At 38.4% G+C, this 21270-nt stretch overlaps 1 protein-coding gene across 8 annotated transcripts in view; it reads right to left on the reverse strand.

Moving 5' to 3' along the window:
* The window catches only part of RFC1 (replication factor C subunit 1), a 78285-nt gene that overhangs the window by 39248 nt on the left and 17767 nt on the right, over positions 1–21270 (reverse strand). For all 8 annotated transcript variants that reach the window (XM_015138210.3, XM_001091287.5, XM_078003234.1 and 5 more), the window contains exons 3-4: positions 16929–17004; positions 13899–14021 (exon numbers count right to left, since the gene is read on the reverse strand). In XM_015138210.3, coding sequence (XP_014993696.2) covers positions 13899–14021; positions 16929–17004 — 199 coding nt within the window. The remainder of the gene's footprint in view (positions 1–13898; positions 14022–16928; positions 17005–21270) is intronic.

Here is a 21270-nt window from a genome sequence, read left to right on the forward strand (position 1 = left end):
ACTTGAACTGGGAGGCGGAGGTTACAGTGAACTGAGATTGCACCACTGCACTCCAGCCTGGGCGAGAGTGAGACTCCCTCTCAAAAAAGAAGAAAAAAAAACCTTTTTTTTTTAAATAAAAGACAACCATGAAGACTAGGTCATGGTGGGGATGGGGAACGGTTCACTTTATAAATTTGGTATGCAAAGCCACATATGAGTGGCTCTTATGTCCTCTCAACTGCTCCCTCATTCAACTATGAACATTTGCTCAAGGCCTTATGTCCCAGGCCCTGTGTTATCCTTAGGTGGCTGCCATTTCAAACATGAAAGTATCTAATGATACGTAAAAATTAAAAGGATTTAGCCTTACCTTCTAATTACTATATTTATATTAAAATGAAACTATAAATTTTGCAACACATAACTCTTACAGGTTTCTGATTACTAAAAATAACCCACTATTTAAAACAAGCACGTAGTAGCCAGTGCCCTTCACTACAAGCACATTTTCTCTAATAATTTACAGCTCACCCCACCCTCCCAAGGGCCTCCAAAAACCACAGATATATCCATCAGATGGCTCCACACTCTTGACCACAATCAACTAGACCAGGAGTGAGCACTTGAGCAAGGTGTGGCCGACTTTATCCTTGATTTGTTGAACCAGTATGTACAAACCAAGGTGCAAAATGTTTATTTCTACATTCAGTGAGAAAAGTTAGCAGGCTCCGAATAAATTCCCCCATTTTGCTTACACTAAAGTGTTTGCAACTGAAAGACTTAAATTAAAACATATTTGTTTCATTTGTCTTCAACTATAGTCAATCCACCATCAAGTCTTAATTAAAAATTTATCCATAACTCTTTCTAAAGCACATCCAAGGTCTGATACAATTAACAGATTTCAGTTCAACCATACATTACAAAGAGTCAACAGACTAGGTTCAGTCATTCAAATATCTGTTCTCCCTACCTAACTACCGGTTTTTCTCTGCCTCTTTGTCAGACAGGAAAAAGGCTTTGCAAAAGGCTAGGTAACATCACCATTCCATTTATAATAGCCATGTGGATCACCCATAATAGTCCTAGTAACTAACCATTGAGAATATAATCTCAAAGTCCTTTCCTTTTCTCTAAAATAATAACACAACGATCATGGTATTATAGAAACTCAAAGTTTTTATACTTGACAGCTGGCCAGTTATACCCAAATATGTCAAATTTCTTATCTTATTAAATTTTATAATCTTTATTTGCTTTAAGTTCAACAATTGTACTTCTGGGCAAGAGCGAGTCCCTTAATGGAGAAAGAACAAACTTAAATTATCTCTGAAATGATGGTGCTCTACTAGTTTCCCACCACCGTAAACATGCCAAAAATACTAACATTCCATTTCCACTACACCTAGCCATGCTTATAAGCAGTATGACAGAAAACCCCATAGCTGAGTGGGTGAGATCAACTACTATGGAGAGCAGATTGCAATAGGGCAAGAAAAGGGGAAGTCAGAAAGTAAGTGACCATGTAGGCAAAGATGGCCTCAACTATAATAATGACAGTATGGGCCGGGCGCGGTGGCTCAAGCCTGTAATCCCAGCACTTTGGGAGGCCGAGGCGGGCGGATCACAAGGTCAGGAGATCGAGACCACAGTGAAACCCCGTCTCTACTAAAAATACAAAAAATTAGCCGGGCGCGGTGGCGGGCGCCTGTAGTCCCAGCTACTCAGGAGGCTGAGGCAGGAGAAAGGCGGGAACCCGGGAGGCGGAGCTTGCAGTGAGCCGAGATCGCGCCACTGCACTCCAGCCTGGGCAACAGCGTGAGACTCCGTCTCAAAAAAAAAAAAAAAAAAAATGACAGTATGAACAGAGAGATGTGAGTATTGTTTATAATATGGGAAAACAAATAACCTAAATATCTATTAATATGTATATTCAACCATGTAACAAAATCTCTACAGCAATAAAAATTATAACAAATATCGATATTTACTCACAGAAATATATTCATGTTTATTAGGTGGCAAAAGCAGATGATGTAACAGTATGTTTAATGACACTGTTTATCTCTAGATATATACATAATTTTTAAATTCACATTCTAAAATCTGAAAAGAATCAATAAAACATTAACAATGTTTATCTCTGATTAGGGAAATATGGGTAATTTTCATGTTTTCTTCACACCCTTTGATATGGTTTGGCTGTGTCCCTAACCCAAATCTCATCCTGAATTCCCACGTTATGGGAGGGATCCTGAGAAAGGTGAATGAATCATGGGGACAGGTCTTTCCTGTGCTGTTCTCGTGATAGTGAATAAGTCTCATGAGATCTGATGTCTTGCCTGCTGACACTTGAGACGTGTCTTTCCCCTTCCACCATGATTGTGAGGTCCCCAGCCACGTGGAACTGTAAGTCCAATAAACCTTTCTTTCATAAATTGCCCAGTCTCAGGTATGTCTTCATTAGCAGCGTGAAAACGGACTAATACACCCTTTTCTCCATCTAATGTTTTACAACAAATTGACTACATCCTAGAACTCTCTGACCCCTTAGCTTTCAGAGTCAGTGCTTTAGTTTCTATCTCCTCTCCACTCTTCTTTGCTTACTTCTGTTCATTATTTATCAGCATCTCTGCTATTCTGTTGCTGGCTTCACAGACTTCATGGTATCTTTTAATTTACTATTAATAAGTTTTTATTGAGCATTAAACTACATGCCAAGAACTGTAAAATAAATTATCTTTAGTCAACTAGTCCTACCTCCTTATTCAATACATAGACCCCATTTTCCACATTTCTAACAAAAAAAATAGACTAGACTTAAATACTTTCAAAATCGAGCAACGTTAATTCACCTTCTTTCTTTAGTGAAAAGCAAAATACTATACTCCTTAAGAAAGTTTTTCCTTATATTAAGTCAAAATACTTCCCTGTGAATTCCACCTCTTTCCTTAATCTATCCGCTGACCAGGGAGAAAAAGTTTATCTACTTTTTCCACATCCAGCATCTGAAGACTGCCCTTATTTCTTCCTTACGTCCCCTTCTCTATAAATAGTAAAACAGTTTCAAGCCACTCAACATTTAGGTTACTGGGAAGATTAAATTTTTCTTAAAGGGCCGGACATGGTAGCCCATGCCTATAATCCCAGCACTTTGAGAAACCAAGACAGAAGGATCACTTGAGCCCAGGAGTTCAAGACCAGCCTGGGCAAAAGAGCAAGACCCCATCTCTACAAATAAACTAAACTAAACTAAACTAAAATGAAATAAGACAAAATTTTAAACGCTAAGTGCCCAGTGTAGCACCTAGCCATGTTACAGCCATTCAATAAATAAAAGTAGTGTTCTCTGGGAAAAACAATACTGAACCAGAAGTCTAGAAAACTAAAATTCTAACCTAAGTTTGACTTACCATTTTTATTTTAATTAGTCATCAGGGTTTCACTGTGGTCTTCCGTAAAATGTTGGACCAAACTTTTTTTTTTTTTTTTTTTTTTGAGACGGAGTCTCACTCTGTCGCCCAGGCTGGAGTGCAGTGGCGCGATCTGGGCTCACTGCAAGCTCCGCCTCCTGGGTTCACGCCATTCTCCTGCCTCAGCCTCCCGAGTAGCTGGGACTACAGGTGCCCGCCACCTCGCCCGGCTAGTTTTTCGTATTTTTTTTTTAGTAGAGACGGGGTTTCACCATGTTAGCCAGGATGGTCTCGATCTCCTGACCTCGTGATCCGCCCGTCTCGGCCTCCCAAAGTGCTGGGATTACAGGCTTGAGCCACCGCGCCTGGCCCAAACAAACTCTTAAGATTTTCCCCTCTACAATTTTATGACTCTATGGGTAGCCATATAGATTTTTTAATATTATACATAATATTGATGAAAATATGAGTTTGTACTAATAAAAATACTAATTATAAAAGTGTAAATTAGTGTGACTTTTCTAGAAAGTAATTTGGTAGATAGAACACACCCAGAACCTTAAAGAAGTTCATTCATCTTCTTTAGCATAGTAACTCTTGGAGATACTCAGAGGTAATGACAAATATTTACATATAAATTTAGTCTAGTCATCACACTACTAGGAGCATAAGAAGTGTAAGCAACTGACATGCTTGAAATCGGGAAAATATTTATATAAATTATGCTCTAACTATACAATGGACTCATGAAGCCATGAAAAATTAAGCCCAAATTTCAAGACTCAAAAAAAAAAAAAAAAAAACTCATGAAAAGAGCAAAATTAAGCTGTCAAAAAAACAAAATGCATCACTCTGTTCTTTTATGTGCATCCTAATGTTATAGGTATAAACATCACCCCTAAAAAGGGAGGTTCTTGTCATGAGCCTCCTCTACCAGAGATCTCTGTACAATAGTGGAGGGTAACAGAGCCGTTCTCTGAATACATGAATTTGAATTGAACAATGTCTTTAAGCTATAGATCAAAAAATTGTGCTATAGCTAAACACGGGCATAAGTTTATAAACATTTTTATAATTTCTGAGAAAATTTAATTACACATGGATCTCCAAAGAAAAAATATGGGAGTGTTCTACAAGATACTTTAAGTATGTTTTCATTGGGATAAACAAAAATTGCAAATAAGGCTCCTTTTCTCTGTTAACTACAAAATAAATAGCTCTCTAAGCCCCTCGGAAAGTACGAGTAACTCTAGTAAAACACAGTTATAAAAAGAAAAAGGGAGGCTAATTTTCAAGGACTGGCTCCCTTGCTTTAATACCTATTTAGTACCCCCTGATTTGTCAATTTCCCCATACTCCTTACAGTTATGAGAATAACATTTAAAAAAAAAAAAGCAAATTCATGATCCTAAGCATTGAGATATTTCTCACAAATATAAAGGATTTCATATTTATTTTATAAATAAATATGGTATCCTATAAGCCACAGGCATATCTGAAAACACTGTCATCTTGCCTTGATGAAACCAGAAAACTTGAAGAACAAGCAGTCCTACTGTTTCTCTACTATGACTTCTCAACTAGTTGTCTTAAAGTTCCTTTGCCTTTAACATTTTAAAGGCTATACCAACATATTATGGAAAGAAGACAACACAGGCCAAGGTTACAACTAGCTGCTTCCAACAGACAGTGACTTAACAGGTGTTGCTGTGAGGATCCTCATGTAAAATAAATATTTTACAATCCTACACAGTGTGTAGAGATGAAACATTCCAAATAAAGTTGTAGTTATTCTTTTTTAACATTTGTTCTTGTTTTCTAATAAGCTTAAATTGGATTCCGCCTCATCGGAAGCCAAAGGCAAACCATGTTCTCTTCTCCCCAGAAACTTACAATAAAATAATGATAAACAGATCTAAGTCAAATTGAGGAGAACTGGTTGAAAATCACGAACAATTGAACACTTAGATTTTCCCTCTAGGATATCTGTCTTCTTGTAAAAACACCATTTATTTGTATTTATAGGCAACATAACCTCAAATGCGGTACCAACAACCAAGCAAACTAGCATTATCATATTATCCTACACACAGCAGAGGAACTGCGTGGGAGAGAAGATTGCTTTGACATTCTGAGTTAGATACATTCATTTATTTAGAAGAATAACAAAAGAGAAATAAAAAATGTGGGGGTCCATATAAAAATCTATTTATAAGGCAAGAAGGAAAAAAATCTAATTCTGGAATTCATACTGCTGAGAATCTGGCCTTTCCAAACAGATCTCTGAATTCCAATTATGTGATTTTCTTTTCTTTGGTCTAGAATACACAAAAAGCAAATTAATGAAGAGATCCAGTTACAGGGACTAAAAATAATTTATTTAGCAACAAGTCAAAAACTAAAAAACGAATCAAACTGTTCAAACTCTTTTTCTATAAAGCTTCTTTTCAATATTTCCATGAGTCAAAAATCTAAACCATCATTTTGGTTTTAGAGACAGAAAAAGGTTCACGTATGAGCCAAGCCTTCCATAAATATTGGTTAAATTAAGTGGATGGAAGAGAAACTAAACATACCACTTTTGCCCATTTATATGGTAAATCAGACATTCTATACATATCGGCATAAAATAAAACTTCTAAGATTGCTCATCTTCAATCAAGAAACCAGAGATCTCATGATTCACTACAAATGAATCCTCTTAGAATCAAATAGAGTCAGTTATATTTTTAAAATAAACCTTATTTTATAATTCATGGAGTCTAGTGAGGTAGCTGAGTAATAATAAATAAGAGAAAAAAGTACTGGCTTGCAATGTGATGTTATCCACCACACGGGTACCGAGTCCACTGAAATGCCTGAATAAGAAAAAGTAGGGGAAAGGCCTGAGTAGTTGCCACAGATACACTACCCAAAGCTTCTTACAATTCTAAGGCATAAAACGGACAATAGAAGGAAACCTGCCTGGCCACAGAGCTAAGGGAGTGATTCTGCAATGCAATTTCCCCAATGCCATTCACATACATCTTCCCCACACAAGAGGAGAGAACAGTGCTGGTCTTAGTATCAAAGCCAAATATAAGTCACTTTGTATATTATTTTATTATTATATATTGTATTGTATATTATTAGTACTTAATGATATTTTCATAACATAATCCTACTTCCTTGGCATTCTGGAATACAGTTCTATGTCCCTCATAATTTCACAAGTGCCTGACAGCAAAGTACGTGTCACCAGAACAGTCTGTTCATTTTCTTTTTTTTTTTTTTTTTTTTTTTTTTTTTGAGACGGAGTCTCGCTCTGTCGCCCAGGCTGGAGTGCAGTGACTGGATCTCAGCTCACTGCAAGCTCCGCCTCCCGGGTTCACGCCATTCTCCTGCCTCAGCCTCCGGAGTAGCTGGGACTACAGGCGCCCGCCACCTCGCCCGGCTAGTTTTTTGTATTTTTAGTAGAGACGGGGTTTCACCATGTTAGCCAGGATGGTCTCGATCTCCTGACCTTGTGATCCGCCCGTCTCGGCCTCCCAAAGTGCTGGGATTACAGGCTTGAGCCACCGCGCCCGGCCTTCAGTCTGTTCATTTTCAAAGATGCTTCAGAACCTCAATATTTTAGTGTCTCATTATTTACTGTGCCCTTTTCAAATCTCCTTCCTCTCCATATGCCACTTAATTTTTTTCAGGTCTCGTAATACACACTAATAAAAGAGAATTGAAGAACAAATTAGCAAAGAAGATTATAAGAAAGCATCTAGCTCTCATAAATATGTGCATTTGCAGATAAAATTGCTAAAGCACTATCAGTGACCTTTGAATCATCACATAAAATAGAAATCCCTGAAGATTAAAGAAATGAAGTCCTAATTGTCAAAAAAATAGAAAGGCAGATCCGCAACCACAGAACTACAGAAGATTACAGATTTAGTGACAATGCTATGCAGTAACATCATGAACAGGTCAGGAGCAACATAATGGCACTCAACTGAAGTAGACAAGGTCTCACTGAGCATAAACTAAGCCCTAAGCCTTCATTTCCTCTGTGAGTTATCAGACTAGTAGGTGAAATGAATACTAAAAACAATATCTGGACTTAAACAAAGTATCTACCAAATTCTCTTCTGATAAGAGGCAGGGTTTCTAACCTCCACGTTATTGACATTTTAAGCCAAGTAACTCTCTGTCCTGTGCATTGTGGGATGCTTAGTGGCATACCTGGCCTCTGCCAATTACATGCCGTAGCATCCCCCGGTTGTGACAACCAAAACTGTCTCCAGATATTGCCAAAGGTCCCTCAGAAGGCAATATCACCCTTGGTTGAGAAACACTGATTTATGGCAAGATAGAGAAATACAAAATAATAGTCATTACTAAGATTCATAAGTAATTAGACAGCTATACATAAGAAACTAAACAGCTATATCCAGGGTGCTGATGATTCAAAGCAAATTTTGAAAAAAACTTTGTCCCTTAATGCTAAACAATTTTAATAATGATTCAGGAAGAAACACAAAGATAAATATATCAAATTTGTAGAAGATATAAAACTAGATGACATTAAAAAATTAAGTGTACGAGAGACATCCAAAGATCTACTCAATTCTTCTACTGGGAGGGAAGGGAGAAGGGAGGGTTAAGGCATTAAGTTATGAAAAAGCAAGCTGTAGACCAGGCGCAGTGGCTCACGCCTGTAATCCCAGCACTTTGGGAGGCTGAGGCAGGTGGATCACCTGAGGTCGGGAGTTCGAGACCAGCCTGACCAACATGGAGAAAGCGCGTCTCTACTAAAAATACAACATTAGCCGGGCATGGCGGTGCATGCCTGTGATCTCAGCTACTCAGGAGGTTGAGGTAGGAGATGCACTTGAACCTGGGAGGCAGAGGTTGCGGTGAGCCAAGATCCTAACAAGAGCGAAACTCCATCTCAAAAAAAAAAAAAAAGAAAAAGCAAGCTGTAGAAATTTTACAGTAAGATGCTACTCAAATGTGTGTGTGTGTGTGTGTGTGTGTGTGTGTGTGTGAGAATGGAACATTTACTTAGGTAATTTAAAATAATATTAATTTAAATACCTCATCTTCAAAAATTCTAAATTTAGTTTCCTTTATACAGAATTTTAATGTACAAAGTATTATTAATTTTTGAACAAGTATAATCAAAAAAATATAATACTCACTTGAAGGAAATTTTCTACCCTTATCACTCTAGGTTTCCCTGAAAACATCTAAGAGAAGCTCTCTATCATATACAGAATCTATACCTATTTGTCCCATGCACAAAACTATGTCTCTAAAAGTTAGCAAAGAGAATGTTACACACATCGCCAAGAATATTTTCTGCTACTATTTTCCAAAGTCACAAGTCACTGTTATTACATGGTAACCTGTAACCTAGAGAACACAACATCACCAATTTTTTTCCCATTTAACACTCCTCAAATAATTATAACTTCAGGAGTACTAACTGCCTCCGGAATTATGTGCACAATTAAAATTACCAGTCAAACAATTCAAGGCAGGAAAAACCCCCACCATTTTCGATCTAACAGCAGGCCCTGATGAAACCATAATAAAAGGTCAATCTTCGCCAAACAAGACTCAAGGTCTCTCACTTCATTAAACAGCTAAAAGTAAATATATTTACCCAGTACAACAAGTATTTGGGTTTTTACTAACCTTGAAGAACATTTTACTAGAGTCAATAGTTGGCTATAAAGATATTTATAAGCAGTTCTTTCCTTTTCCTGTAACTTGGGAAATTAATGTGGTTAAATTAGTTTTTAAAAATCCATAAATCCTAGTAGAAGACAGAGCTAATCAAAGTGATGATGAAAAATATTTCTCATGGAGCAAAATGGAAAGCCTAAAAATCTGTATAACAATAATCTAAAAAGCTAGCTGTATAATAATATACGCAAAAATACTTGAAACCTACATTTTTCCTAAATCTGTTTTTCATTGCTTATAAAGCACTATGCAACAGAAGTAAAATACAAGCCACATATAAAATTTCAAATTTTCTCATAGCCACATTTTTAAAAGTAGAAAGAAAGAAGTGAAATTAATTTTAACCATATATTTTATCTAACCCAATACATCCAAATTATTAGCATTTCAAAATGGGATCAATAACAAAAAATTAACAAGGTAGTTTACCTTTTTTGTGTAGGAAGTCTTTGAAATCTGTGTTTTTAAAATAAATTTTATTGTATATATCTAAAGTATACAACATGATATTAGGGGATATATAGATAGTAAAATAAATACTAGAGTGAAGGAAATTAACATATCCATCATCTCACATAGTTACTCATTTTATTTTTGTGGCAAGAGCAACTAAAATGTACTAATTTAGCAGGAATCCCAAATACAGTACAACTTTATTAATTATAGTCCTCATGTTATACATTAGATCTCTGGACTTGTTCATCCCATGTATCTGCTACTTTGTAACCTCTAATCAATATCTCCCCATGTCCTCCTCAACCCTCGCAACCACTGTTGCATTCTCTATTGACTTTTTTTTAAGAGTTTGCATTATAGGCCGGGCGCGGTGGCTCAAGCCTGTAATCCCAGCACTTTGGGAGGCCGAGACGGGCGGATCACGAGGTCAGGAGATCGAGACCATCCTGGCTAACACAATGAAACCCCGTCTCCACTAAAAAAATACAAAAAAATTAGCCGGGCGTGGTGGCGGCGCCTGTAGTCCCAGCTACTCGGGAGGCTGAGGCAGGAGAATGGCGGGAACCCGGGAGGCGGAGCTTGCAGTGAGCCGAGATCGCGCCACTGCACTCCAGCCTGGGCGACAGAGCGAGACTCCGCCTCAAAAAAAAAAAAAAAAAGAGTTTGCATTATAAGTGAGATCACACAATATTCTTCCTTCTGTGCCTGACATTTCACTTAACATAATGTCCGCCGGGTTCATACATGCTGTGGCAAATGACAGAACCTCCTTTTTTTTTAAGCCAAATAATATTCCATGATTACATATACCACAATGCCTTCATCCATCCACCGTCTGACACTTAGGTTGTTTCCGTATCTTGGCTTTGTGCATAATGCTGCAATGAATATGGGAGTGCAGATAACTTTCTGAGGTGGTGATTTCATTTCCTTTAGGTATATGCCCAGAAGAGAGATTGCTGGGTCATATGGCGGTTTTATTTTTAATTCCATTGGGCTCCTCCATGCTGTTTTCCATAATGGCTGCACCAATCTACATTACCACCAATGGTGTACAGGTTCCCTTTTCTGCACACTGTGAATAACATTTGTTATCCCTTTATTCTTTAATGATAGCCATCCCAACGAGTGAGGTGTTATTGCATACTGGTTTTGATTTGCATTTCCCTAAGGATTAATGATATTAAACACTTTTTCATATACCTGTTGGCCACTTTTATGCATTCTTTGGAGAAATGTCTCTTTAGGTCCTTTACCCATTTTTAAATTTGACTGTTTTTCTATTGAATTGTATGAATTATTCACACATTTTAGATATCAACCCCTTATCAGATATATGATTTGCAAATTTTGTCCCAATCTGTAGGTTGTCATTTCATTTTGTTGACTGTTTCCTTTGCTGTGTGAAATCTGTGTGTATTTCACATTTACAGCATTCTCAATTCAGACTAGGCACATTTCAAGTGCTCCACTGCCACAAATAACTAGTAGTTCCCATAATGGATGACACAAATCCATAACATAAGTGAGCCAAATATCATTCCCAAATTTCTAAAGCTCAATTACAAAATCAACAGAAAGCCCTAAGTAAGTAAACAAATACAAAATATCTTTAAAGGCAGATGTAGGCTTATAATAAGAGTCAAAACATAAGAATAACAATTAATACTTATTGAGCATTTACTATTTTAGATCCTAAGTCAGACCCTATTTTAAATGCTTTTCAAGAATTACCTCATTTGACTATCACAAAAGGCTGCTGATGCAGGTACTAGTGATGTCTCCGTTTTACATAGAAGTAAACTAAAACACAAGGAAAGTTAAGTAAAGATTTAACCAAGGCCATGCTTTTAAACAGTACACATGCTATGCCACAAGAAAAATGCCAATAGAACCAAAGGTTGTTTTTAAAATCAGAATACAGAACATAAGAAAAGATAAAGTGGCCGGGCGCGGTGGCTCAAGCCTGTAATCCCAGCACTTTGAGAGGCCGAGACGGGCGGATCACGAGGTCAGGAGATCGAGACCATCCTGGCTAACATGGTGAAACGCCGTCTCTACTAAAACATACAAAAAACTAGCCGGGCGAGGTGGCGGGCGCCTGTAGTCCCAGCTACGCGGGAGGCTGAGCCAGGAGAATGGCGTGAACCCGGGAGGCGGAGCTTGCAGTGAGCTGAGATCCGGCCACTGCACTCCAGCCTGGGTGACAAAGCAAGACTCCGTCTCAAAAAAAAAAAAAAGAAAAGATAAAGTATGCAATAATGAAAAAAAAATCCTATCTTTTGGAATTAACAGGTTTTTTTAAACTGAATCATGTCATATGATACTTTTCCACAAGAAGCTCCAATCTCTAGATAAACAATACAGTTTTAGATTAGAATTTTTACTTTTAAACTATTACAAAAATATTGGGAATACTCATTCTATTTTATGGAATGAGGTAATGCCCAATTCTATTACACACACACACACATTTTATTTAACCTTATACTGGTAATATAAAACAAAAATATTTATGACCCAATATTGAAAAGTATGGTTCTAGCCTAAAGTAAAGAGTAACGAAAGTATTACTTTAAGGTCAAGGATTTTCCAGTAGAATACTAATTTGAAAAAGCTGCACTTTTCTTTTTTGAAACTCATATATTTGTGATTTTATTATGCCAATCTTATTATGGACTTTTTTTAATAGTCTCATTCTCTTGTATGAAGGAAAAGGCTTATCTTCCTCCCATTCACCTATCATTTCAAACAATAAAGCATGAAAAGATAAAACAGGCAATAATAAAGCAAGCTTCTTCCCTACATCTCAATTCTAAGAAAAAAATAGAATAATGCACAATACTGAACACCACCTTAGATAGGTACATCATACCCCAAGATTTTTAGCTAAAACAAGAGGACAATGTTTACTTTCACATGTATATGCTACCAGCAAACGACACGAACACTGCCTAATGTTCATAAAAAGTTTTCAGATAAAAAGCTGGACATCTCTTCAGAAAGTAACATTCAAATATTGCTCATCTTAATGGATGACTAGATACAGAAAGAAAAAAATTGCTTGTCTGAAATAAACAGTCCAATGTGAAAGAAACTGTGATCAGAACTTAAATTATCTGACCTTTTTGTTTACTTAAAATCACCAGATAACAACAGCCTTGATCCACAGTTGAAGGCCATGGCTGGCTGCACACTAACTTTGACGTTTATCAGGGTGTCACTGGAAAGCCTAATCACACCACCTTCAGTTACATAATAAACCTATCACCATACTGTTCTTACTCTCCCCTCCCACATGTTCAAAACTTCACAAAGGTAGCCAGAGCTAAGAGGAGAGCCTCTCAATTTAAGGGTTCGTTTACACAATGTGCCTGAGCAGATATTTAGCAACAGCACGAGAAAGTTAAGAGTCAGTCACCTGCCCATAACAAAGAAACGTCTCAGTTTAGGAAAAATTTCCCAAAAAATATGCTCACATCACTTACACTTTGTCTTTAATATTTTGAACAATTTCATCAGCAAATGTTTCACATAACTTACAAAGTTCACCTATGGACTTGGTTTTTCTTTTTATTTTTTCCTTTGGACTGCCTACTCAATGTGTCAGGCACTGGGTCTGGCCCTTTCATGTACATCATCCCGTATTATTCTGGTTATGGTCTCCTCCAAGGGTTAACAATGTTACAATCGAAATGACTTCACCACTAACTTATCTGAGCTTTTCTTCTAGGATGACAATATAACTCTGGGATCCTTACATAAAAGAACAGTATTCATGAAACAATTATTTACACAACAAAATATTTCAGATTAGCACATTATTTATAAATGTCCTTTGCACTTTGATTACTCTTAAAACAGATCTAACAGAACTAAATTTAAGTACAAAACAATCTTCTTTAAAAAACCCAATACTTTAATTTTCAGTGTCACCAGAGAATACAAGGAATTCAACATCAGTGCTAAATAATAAATCACAAATGTGAGTAATCACTCTACACTTAGATTATTGACTTTGGCCTGCCGGATAAAAAGCTTACATTAAAAAAGTAGTTCTAAAACAACCCAATACTATTTTAATATGTGATTCAAGATTAAGCTTCAATTTATATGATTCAGTACGAGCACTTAAAAAAAATTCCAAGAGCCAATTTCCCTGTAATTGGTCCTTAATCCACAGGAAATGCCAAAGATGATCCCAGCCTTCCCTGATAAATATAACTCAACAAAGCAAAAAGGCAGTAGAAATTCCATTCAAAGTGAAGGAGGTACATTTAGACACCAACAAAAAACTCAAGAACATAACACACAATGCAACCTTACCTGTTTCTGAAATGTATGTAACAGGATCCTGCCGTGAAATTTTACCAGGTTTAGAAGATACTGGCGGTTTTTCTGGTTGCTTTTTGGCATTTTTTACCTGCAACGTCTCCTCTGACTCTGAATCTGTATGTGAGAGAAAAATAAAATGAAACTTGGAAAAGAACTATTATAATACAGTGCACTTTTTAAAGTAGTCATGGTGAACCAATTCCTCAAGGTCTTTTTCAAGGCACATGTCTTCTGTGAATTCTCACAGGTTACTTTTACTCAGTGTTAAGACTATGTATTAGTTTCCTATTCCAGCTATAATAAATGGCCACAAACTTAGTGGCTTAAAACAACTAAGCCACTAAATTTATTATCTTCCAGTTTTGGAGGTTAGACAGACGGTAAACATGGGTCTCATTGGCCCAGTCAAGGTACCAGTAGGGCTATGTTCCTTTCTGGATACTCTAAGAAAGAATTTTATTTGCCTTTTCCAATCTCTAGTGGATGCCAGCATTTCCTGGCTCAAGGACCCTTCCTCCATATTCAAAGCCAGCAGCATCAAGCGAAAGTCCTCATGTTGCCATCTCCTGGATCCTCTAAACTTCCTCCACAGTTAATCTCACTCTCGAAACCCTTTTTCTGCCTCCCTATTCCTTGTGACTACACTGAGCCCACCCAGATAATCCAGCATAATGTCCCTATTTTATTTTTCTTTTTTGAGACAGAGTCTCACTCTGTTGCCCAAGCTGGAGTGCAGTGGAGTGATCTCAGCTCACTGCAACCTCTGCCTTCTGGGTTCAAGTGATTCTCCTGCCTCAGACTCCTCAGCAGCTGGGACTACAGGCACGTGCCACCACGCCAGTTAATTTTTGTATTTTTAGTAGAGACGGCGTTTTACTATGTTGGCCAGGCTGGTCTGGAACTCCTGACTGACCTCAAGTGATCCACCCGCCTCAGCCTCCAAAAGTGCTGGGACTACAGGCAAGAGCCACCACGCCTGACCTAATCTCCCTACTTTTAAGGTCATCTGATTAGCCATCTTAACACCATCAGTAACTTTTACTTACCTTTCCCATATAACCTAATATAGTCACAGGTTCTAAGAATTAGGCTGTGGATATCTTTTGGGGCCATTATTCTGTTTACCACAGCCTAATCTCCCAGGGCACTTAAATAAAAGTCAGGAAAAAAGTGTGAGTACCTGGCATAGTGCCTGGTACAAAATAGATGTTTCATAAACTTTAGTGTCCTTCCTCTTCCCTTGCACCACGCATTTATAAATCCTGTCACACTGTAGTAAACTATATCAAACACATTTCCAGTTTCCCAACAAACAAAACTCCTGGGGAAGAAGAACACGTACTTCTTTCAAATTCTTTACAATACAGAGCAATAAAAGGCACACAGTAAACACTTAAGTACTTTCAGAATTCAGAACCTTTGATAGTACTGTGAAAATCTTGACAATCCATAAATGCTTCTTTAGGCACATTTTTTATTTTAAGAATTCACACCAGAAGGCCGGGTGCAGTGGCTCACACCTGTAATCCCAACACTTTGGAAGGCCGAGGCAGGCAAAATCACCTGAGGTCAGGAGTTCAAGACCAGCCTGGCCAACATAGTGAAATCCCTTTTCTACTAAAAGCTACAAAAATTAGCTAGGAATGGTGGTGGGCACCTGTAATCCCAGCTACTTGGGAGGCTGAAGCAGGAGAATCACTTGAACTCAGGAGGCAGAGGTTGCAGTGAGCAGAGAGCGTGCCACGGCACTCCAGCCTTGCTGAGAGAGCAAAACTCCATCTCAAAAAAAAAAAAAAAAAAAAAAATTCACACCACATAAAAATAAAACAGAAGAGACAGATCTTCTCCACAAAAGCAAAAACTGAAACTTTCTGAATTCTATCATCATTTTACCATCATTTTGTGCATCATAAAAGGCATGCAAAAAAAATTGTTCCCTATTTTAAAATTACATTCAAAGAAAAGCCTTTAAATTGTGTTTATTCCTTTTTAAATGCAACCCAAAAAAGCCAGATCTTTCAATAAGGCACAAAAATTAAATCTTAGATTTTTTGCTTTAAAAACAGTATTCTAAGGCACTATTTTTCAAATTTAACTTCCAACAACCTCAACTGGAAAAGAAATTAATACAAGTATTTTTAAAAATAACAGGGCCAGATGCAGAGGCTTATGCCTGCAATCCCAACACTTTGAAAGGCCGAGGAAGGTGAATTGCTTGAGGCCAGGAGTTCGAGACCAGCCTGGGATACATGGTAAAACCCCATCTCTACTAAAATTACACAAATTAGCTAGACATGGTGCTGCACGCCTGTAGTTCCAGCTACTGCGGTGTCCGAAGCGCAAGAATCGCTCGAACCTGGGAGGCAGAGGTTGCAGTGAGCCAAGATCACACCACTGCATTCCAACCTGGGCAACAGGGCAAGACTGTCTCTAAATAAATTAATTAAATTAAATAAAAACACATATATCACATCCAAATTAAGTTTGACAAATGCTGCATACTCTATCACTTTCTAAAGGAATCTTTAATACAAACAGATTTTGGTTCTGATAAGTTCTATAATAAAATTATTTGAAATTTCACTTGAGCATACAGCACCCTTCTCACAGCACTTATTAATACCTCAGAGAGCTATGTGTTTCAGAACATAGTTTATTTACTTTTTTTTTTTTTTTTTTTGGAGACAAAGTCTCACTCTTGTCAGCCTGACTGGAGTACAGTGGCAATCTTGGCTCACTGCCACTTCTGCCTCCGGGGTTCAATCAATTCTCATACCTCAGCCTCCCAAGTAGCTGGGATTGCAGGCGCATGCCACCACACCCAGCTAATTTTTGTATTTCTAATAGAGACGGGGTTTCACCATGTTGGCCAGGCTGGTCTCAAACTCCCGACCTCAAGTCATCTGCCTGCCTTGGCCTCCCAAAGTGCTGGGATTACAGGCGTGAGCCACCACACCCATCGCTGTGCTAAGGAATATACAATAACCTTAAAACTTTAAAGCTCCACAGAAGAAATATTACCTGAATCATAGATGATCCTCTTTTTCTTGCTTGGTTGTTTCTGTTTGAAGTCATCCTCTTTTCGGGAGCTATTTACCTATAAACATCACAGTATAATTAGAACATAAATAAGCCTATATAACTATCCTTTTTTTCTCGTTAGATTTGGGCTCAGTCATTTTAAATAGGAGGAATTTTGCATACCCGCCCCCCACCAGAAGACATTTTTCAATGTCTAGAAACATTTTTACTTGTCACAAATAGGGGTAGGGAGGTTTACTGTCATCTAACAAGTAGATCAGGAATGCTATTAAACATCCTACAATGCATAGGACTAGTCCTCCACAACAAAGAATTCTCCAGCCTAAACTGTCAGTAATATACCCTTATTGGCTAAAAATAGGCCAGACAGTAACTGTACCACAATGGGAAAAAAAGAATTACAGAAAACACTATAACATTATTCAGCTCCACTTTCAACACTAACCTATGTATACAACAAAGAATAAAAGGATATCAGATATTACAAGGCAAGTGCTTCCTGAAAATGAAAAGACAGAAACAGGAATAAATGCTAAGCTAGTGGCCTACCACTGCCAATGCCCCTTAGGAAACTAAATAAAACCAGCCATGCGTAGTGGCTCATGCCTGTAATCCCAACACTTTGGGAGGCCAAGGCAGGTGGATCACCTGAGGTTGGGAGTTCAAGACCAGCCTGACCAACATGGTCAGGTCACCTGTCCAACAAAATTAGACAGGTGTGGTGGTGCATGCCTGTAATCCCAGCTACTCGGGAGGCTGAGGAAGGAGAATCGCTTGAACCTGGGGGGCAGAGGTTGCAGTGAGCCAAGATCACGCCATTGCACACCAGTCTGGGGAACAAGAGCGAAACTCCATCTCAAAAAAAAAAAAAAAATACTAAATAAAACCAATGCAAAAGGTATTATTTATATTTTATAGTTAAACATCACATTTCTAACATATTCAAATTTTCTCAGAAAGCATCAAGAAGTCAGTGAAAAAACTGATTATAATCAATTATAAGGTAGAAATAGAAACTATTCCTATCCATTACAATAAAACTTCAAAAACATAAGAACAATCAACTAGCTTGCAAGAAAATGGATCAAATGAGCAATTATAATTTACATATACCACTGGATCAAGGACAGAGTTAGAATCAACTACAACTCAAAAGTAAGAGAAGAAGGTATCAAGGAAAGGAGAAAGCCACAGAAAGAAATCCCAAATTCTGCCTGTAAACTTTACCCAAATCTCTGGCTATCTCCTGAATTATACATATGTGGAACAACTCCTAGTGCTTAGCTAAGGTTAAAAGAATTGAATAAAGATTTCAGCTGCTGCCCATTACAGGGTAGGCAAGAGTTTAGAGCTTAAGTACACCAAGATCAATGCCTGATAAACCAAAATAATCAACACTCTTTGAAGGAATATAACAGGATCCAAAGTCCCTACACTGTATCATTCACAATGTCCAAAATAATCCAAAACAACTAGAACATACAAATAAAGAGGAAATGTGACCTGCTGAGGTTAATTTTATGTGTGAACCTGACTGAACCACAAGACGTCTACATATTTGGTCAAACATCATATTGGGTGTTTCTGCAAGGATGTTTTCGAATGAGCTTAATATTTAAATCAATAGACTAAGTAAAGCATATTGCCCTTCCTGATGGCATTAAGTCTCATCCAATCAGCTGAAAGTCTGAAAAGAACAAAGGCTAATCCTCTCCTGAATGAGAGGGAATTCCTCCTGCCTGACTGCCTTAGAGCTGGGACATCTCTGGGATACTTTCTTCCTGCCTTTGGACTCCCAGTTAAAACATCAGGGTACCAATTCTTGGTAATAAATCTCTCTATGTATACACACATGCATCCTATTGCTTCTGTTTCTCTACAGAACTCTGATTGTATAATACAGATTTTGGTACCAAGAAATGGAGTACTACTGTAAAATAAAAAAACAAACAAACAAAAACAAAACCTAAAATACAGAAGTGACTTTGGAATTGGGTAGAGGCTAGATGTCTTCTAGCATGTAGAAAAAGCCTAGACTGCCATGAAGGAACTGCTGGTAGAAATATGAACTTTAGATGTAATAACAATGAGAGCTGATGAAGAAAAGAGAAGAGCTAGAGAAGAAGCGTCTTTCATCTCAGAGCATATATCATCATGAACAGGATGCTGGTATAAATATGAATGTTAAAGGCCAGCCTGGTGAGGTTTTACATGGAAATGAGAGAGAGATTATTGGAAATTGGAAGAAAGGCAATTCTTACTATAAAGTGGCACAGAACTTGGCCAAGTTGGGTCCTAGTGCTCTGTAAAAGATGGAACTTGTGAACGATGAAATCACATATTTAGCTGAGGAGATCTCAAAGCAAAATCTTGAAGATGCAGCCTGAGTCCTTCTGACTGCTTGTAGTCAAATGCAAAAGGGAAGAGATGAACTACAGAAGAAACTGTTCAGCAGAAAGAGACCAGAGCTTGAAGGTTTGTAAAATTCTCAGCCTGTCCATATTTCAAAAAATGATAAAGCATGTTCTAGGCCGGACGTGGTGACTCACACCTGTAATCTCTGCACTTTGGGAGGTCGAGGCAGGTGGAGCACTTGAGGTCAGGAGTTTGAGACCAGCCTGGCCAACATGGTGAAACCCCAACTCTAGCAAAAATACAAAAAATTAGCTGGACAGTGGCACGCGACCACAGTCCCAGCCACTCAGCAGGCTGAGGCAGGAGATTAACTTCAATCTGGGAGACGGAGGTTGCAGTGAGCTGAGATCGCGCCACTGCACTCCAGTCTGGGCAACAGAGCAAGACTGTTTCAAAAAAAAAAGAAAAGAAAAAGCATGTTCTAAAGAGAATACCAAGGATGTAGCTGGAGTATCACTTGATAAAGAGATTACGGGATTATACAAGCAAAAACACTGTCAGTTTGAATTGAAGAGGATGGAGAAAGGACAAAATGAAAGAAGGCTGTCAGACTTCTGAGATTCCAGTGACAGGACAACAGGGCTATTTTTCAAGAAAAGGGAAGAATGGTCCCAAAAGCAATTCAGAGATCAACCATCAGAACTGCCTCTTCAAAAGATGGAGCTTGGTTTCAACAGATGAGACAGCCACCACCCAAAGCCTTGTGGGCAGGACGGCCCAGCAGAGCTGCAGAAGCAGGACAGCTGCCTATGGTTGTGGGGGTAGAGCCACTAACCCAGTGGGTCTAGAGGGCAGGGCATCAAGCCAAAGAGTATTATTTTCAAGGCTTAAGTTCTGATGGAATTTGCCGTGCTAGGTTTTGGACTTGTTTGGGATCCATCACCCCTCCCTGCCTTCTGATTTCTCCTCTTTGGAATGGTAATGTCTACCCTATATGTCTGTTCTACTATCATATTTTAGAAGCACATTCCTTATCTGGTTTCACAGGTTCACACCTAGAGAGAAATTTTGCCTCAGGATGATTCATACCTCAAGTATCACCCATATCTGATTTGGATGATATTTACATGAGACAGTGGACTTCAGACTTGATGCTGAAATAAGACTTTGGGGGCTGTTATGATGGAATGAATATATTTTGCATGCAAGAAGGACATAAATTTTGAGTGGCCATGGATGGAATGTTATGTCCTGAATGTCTGTGTCCCCAAAATTCACATGTTGAAGCCATAACCTTCGGGGTGGCTATATTTGGAGGTGGAATCTCTAAACAAGTAATTAAGGATAAATAAGGTCATAAGGGTGGGGCTCTGATCTGACAGGATTCGCATTCTTTAAGAACAGACACCAGAGTGCTCATTCAATTTCTCTCTCTCTCTCTTTCTCCACCAGAGTGTTCAATCTCTCTCTTCACCCAAATGCACTAAGAAGAGACTATGTGAGAACACAGCAAGAAGGGAGCCATGTACCAACCAGGAAAAAGGCCCTCACCAGACACCTAATCAGCCAGTACCATCTACTTTACAGTATTTTGTTATGGTGGCCTGAACTAACACATGACCCAAAGAATCAGGACAAAAAGCACTTAATGAAGACCAATCTTGATATAACCCAGATGTCAGCATTAGCAGACAAGAATTTTCAAGCAGCTACTAGGCCGGGCGTGGTGGCTCATGCCTGTAATTCCAGCACTTTGGGAGGCCGAGGCAGGTAGATCACCTGAAGTCGGGAGTTTGAGACCAGCCTGGCCAATATGGAGAAACCTCAACTCTCCTAAAAATACAAAATTAGTTGGGCATGGGGGCGCATGCCTGAAATCCCAGCTACTCAGGAGGCTGAGGCAGAAGAATCGCTTGAATCCAGGAGGCAAAGGTTGTGGTGAGCCAAGATCATGCCATTGCACTCC

The sequence above is a fragment of the Macaca mulatta genome, chromosome 5, assembly GCF_049350105.2.
Source record: "Macaca mulatta isolate MMU2019108-1 chromosome 5, T2T-MMU8v2.0, whole genome shotgun sequence".
Lineage (NCBI taxonomy): Eukaryota > Metazoa > Chordata > Mammalia > Primates > Cercopithecidae > Macaca > Macaca mulatta.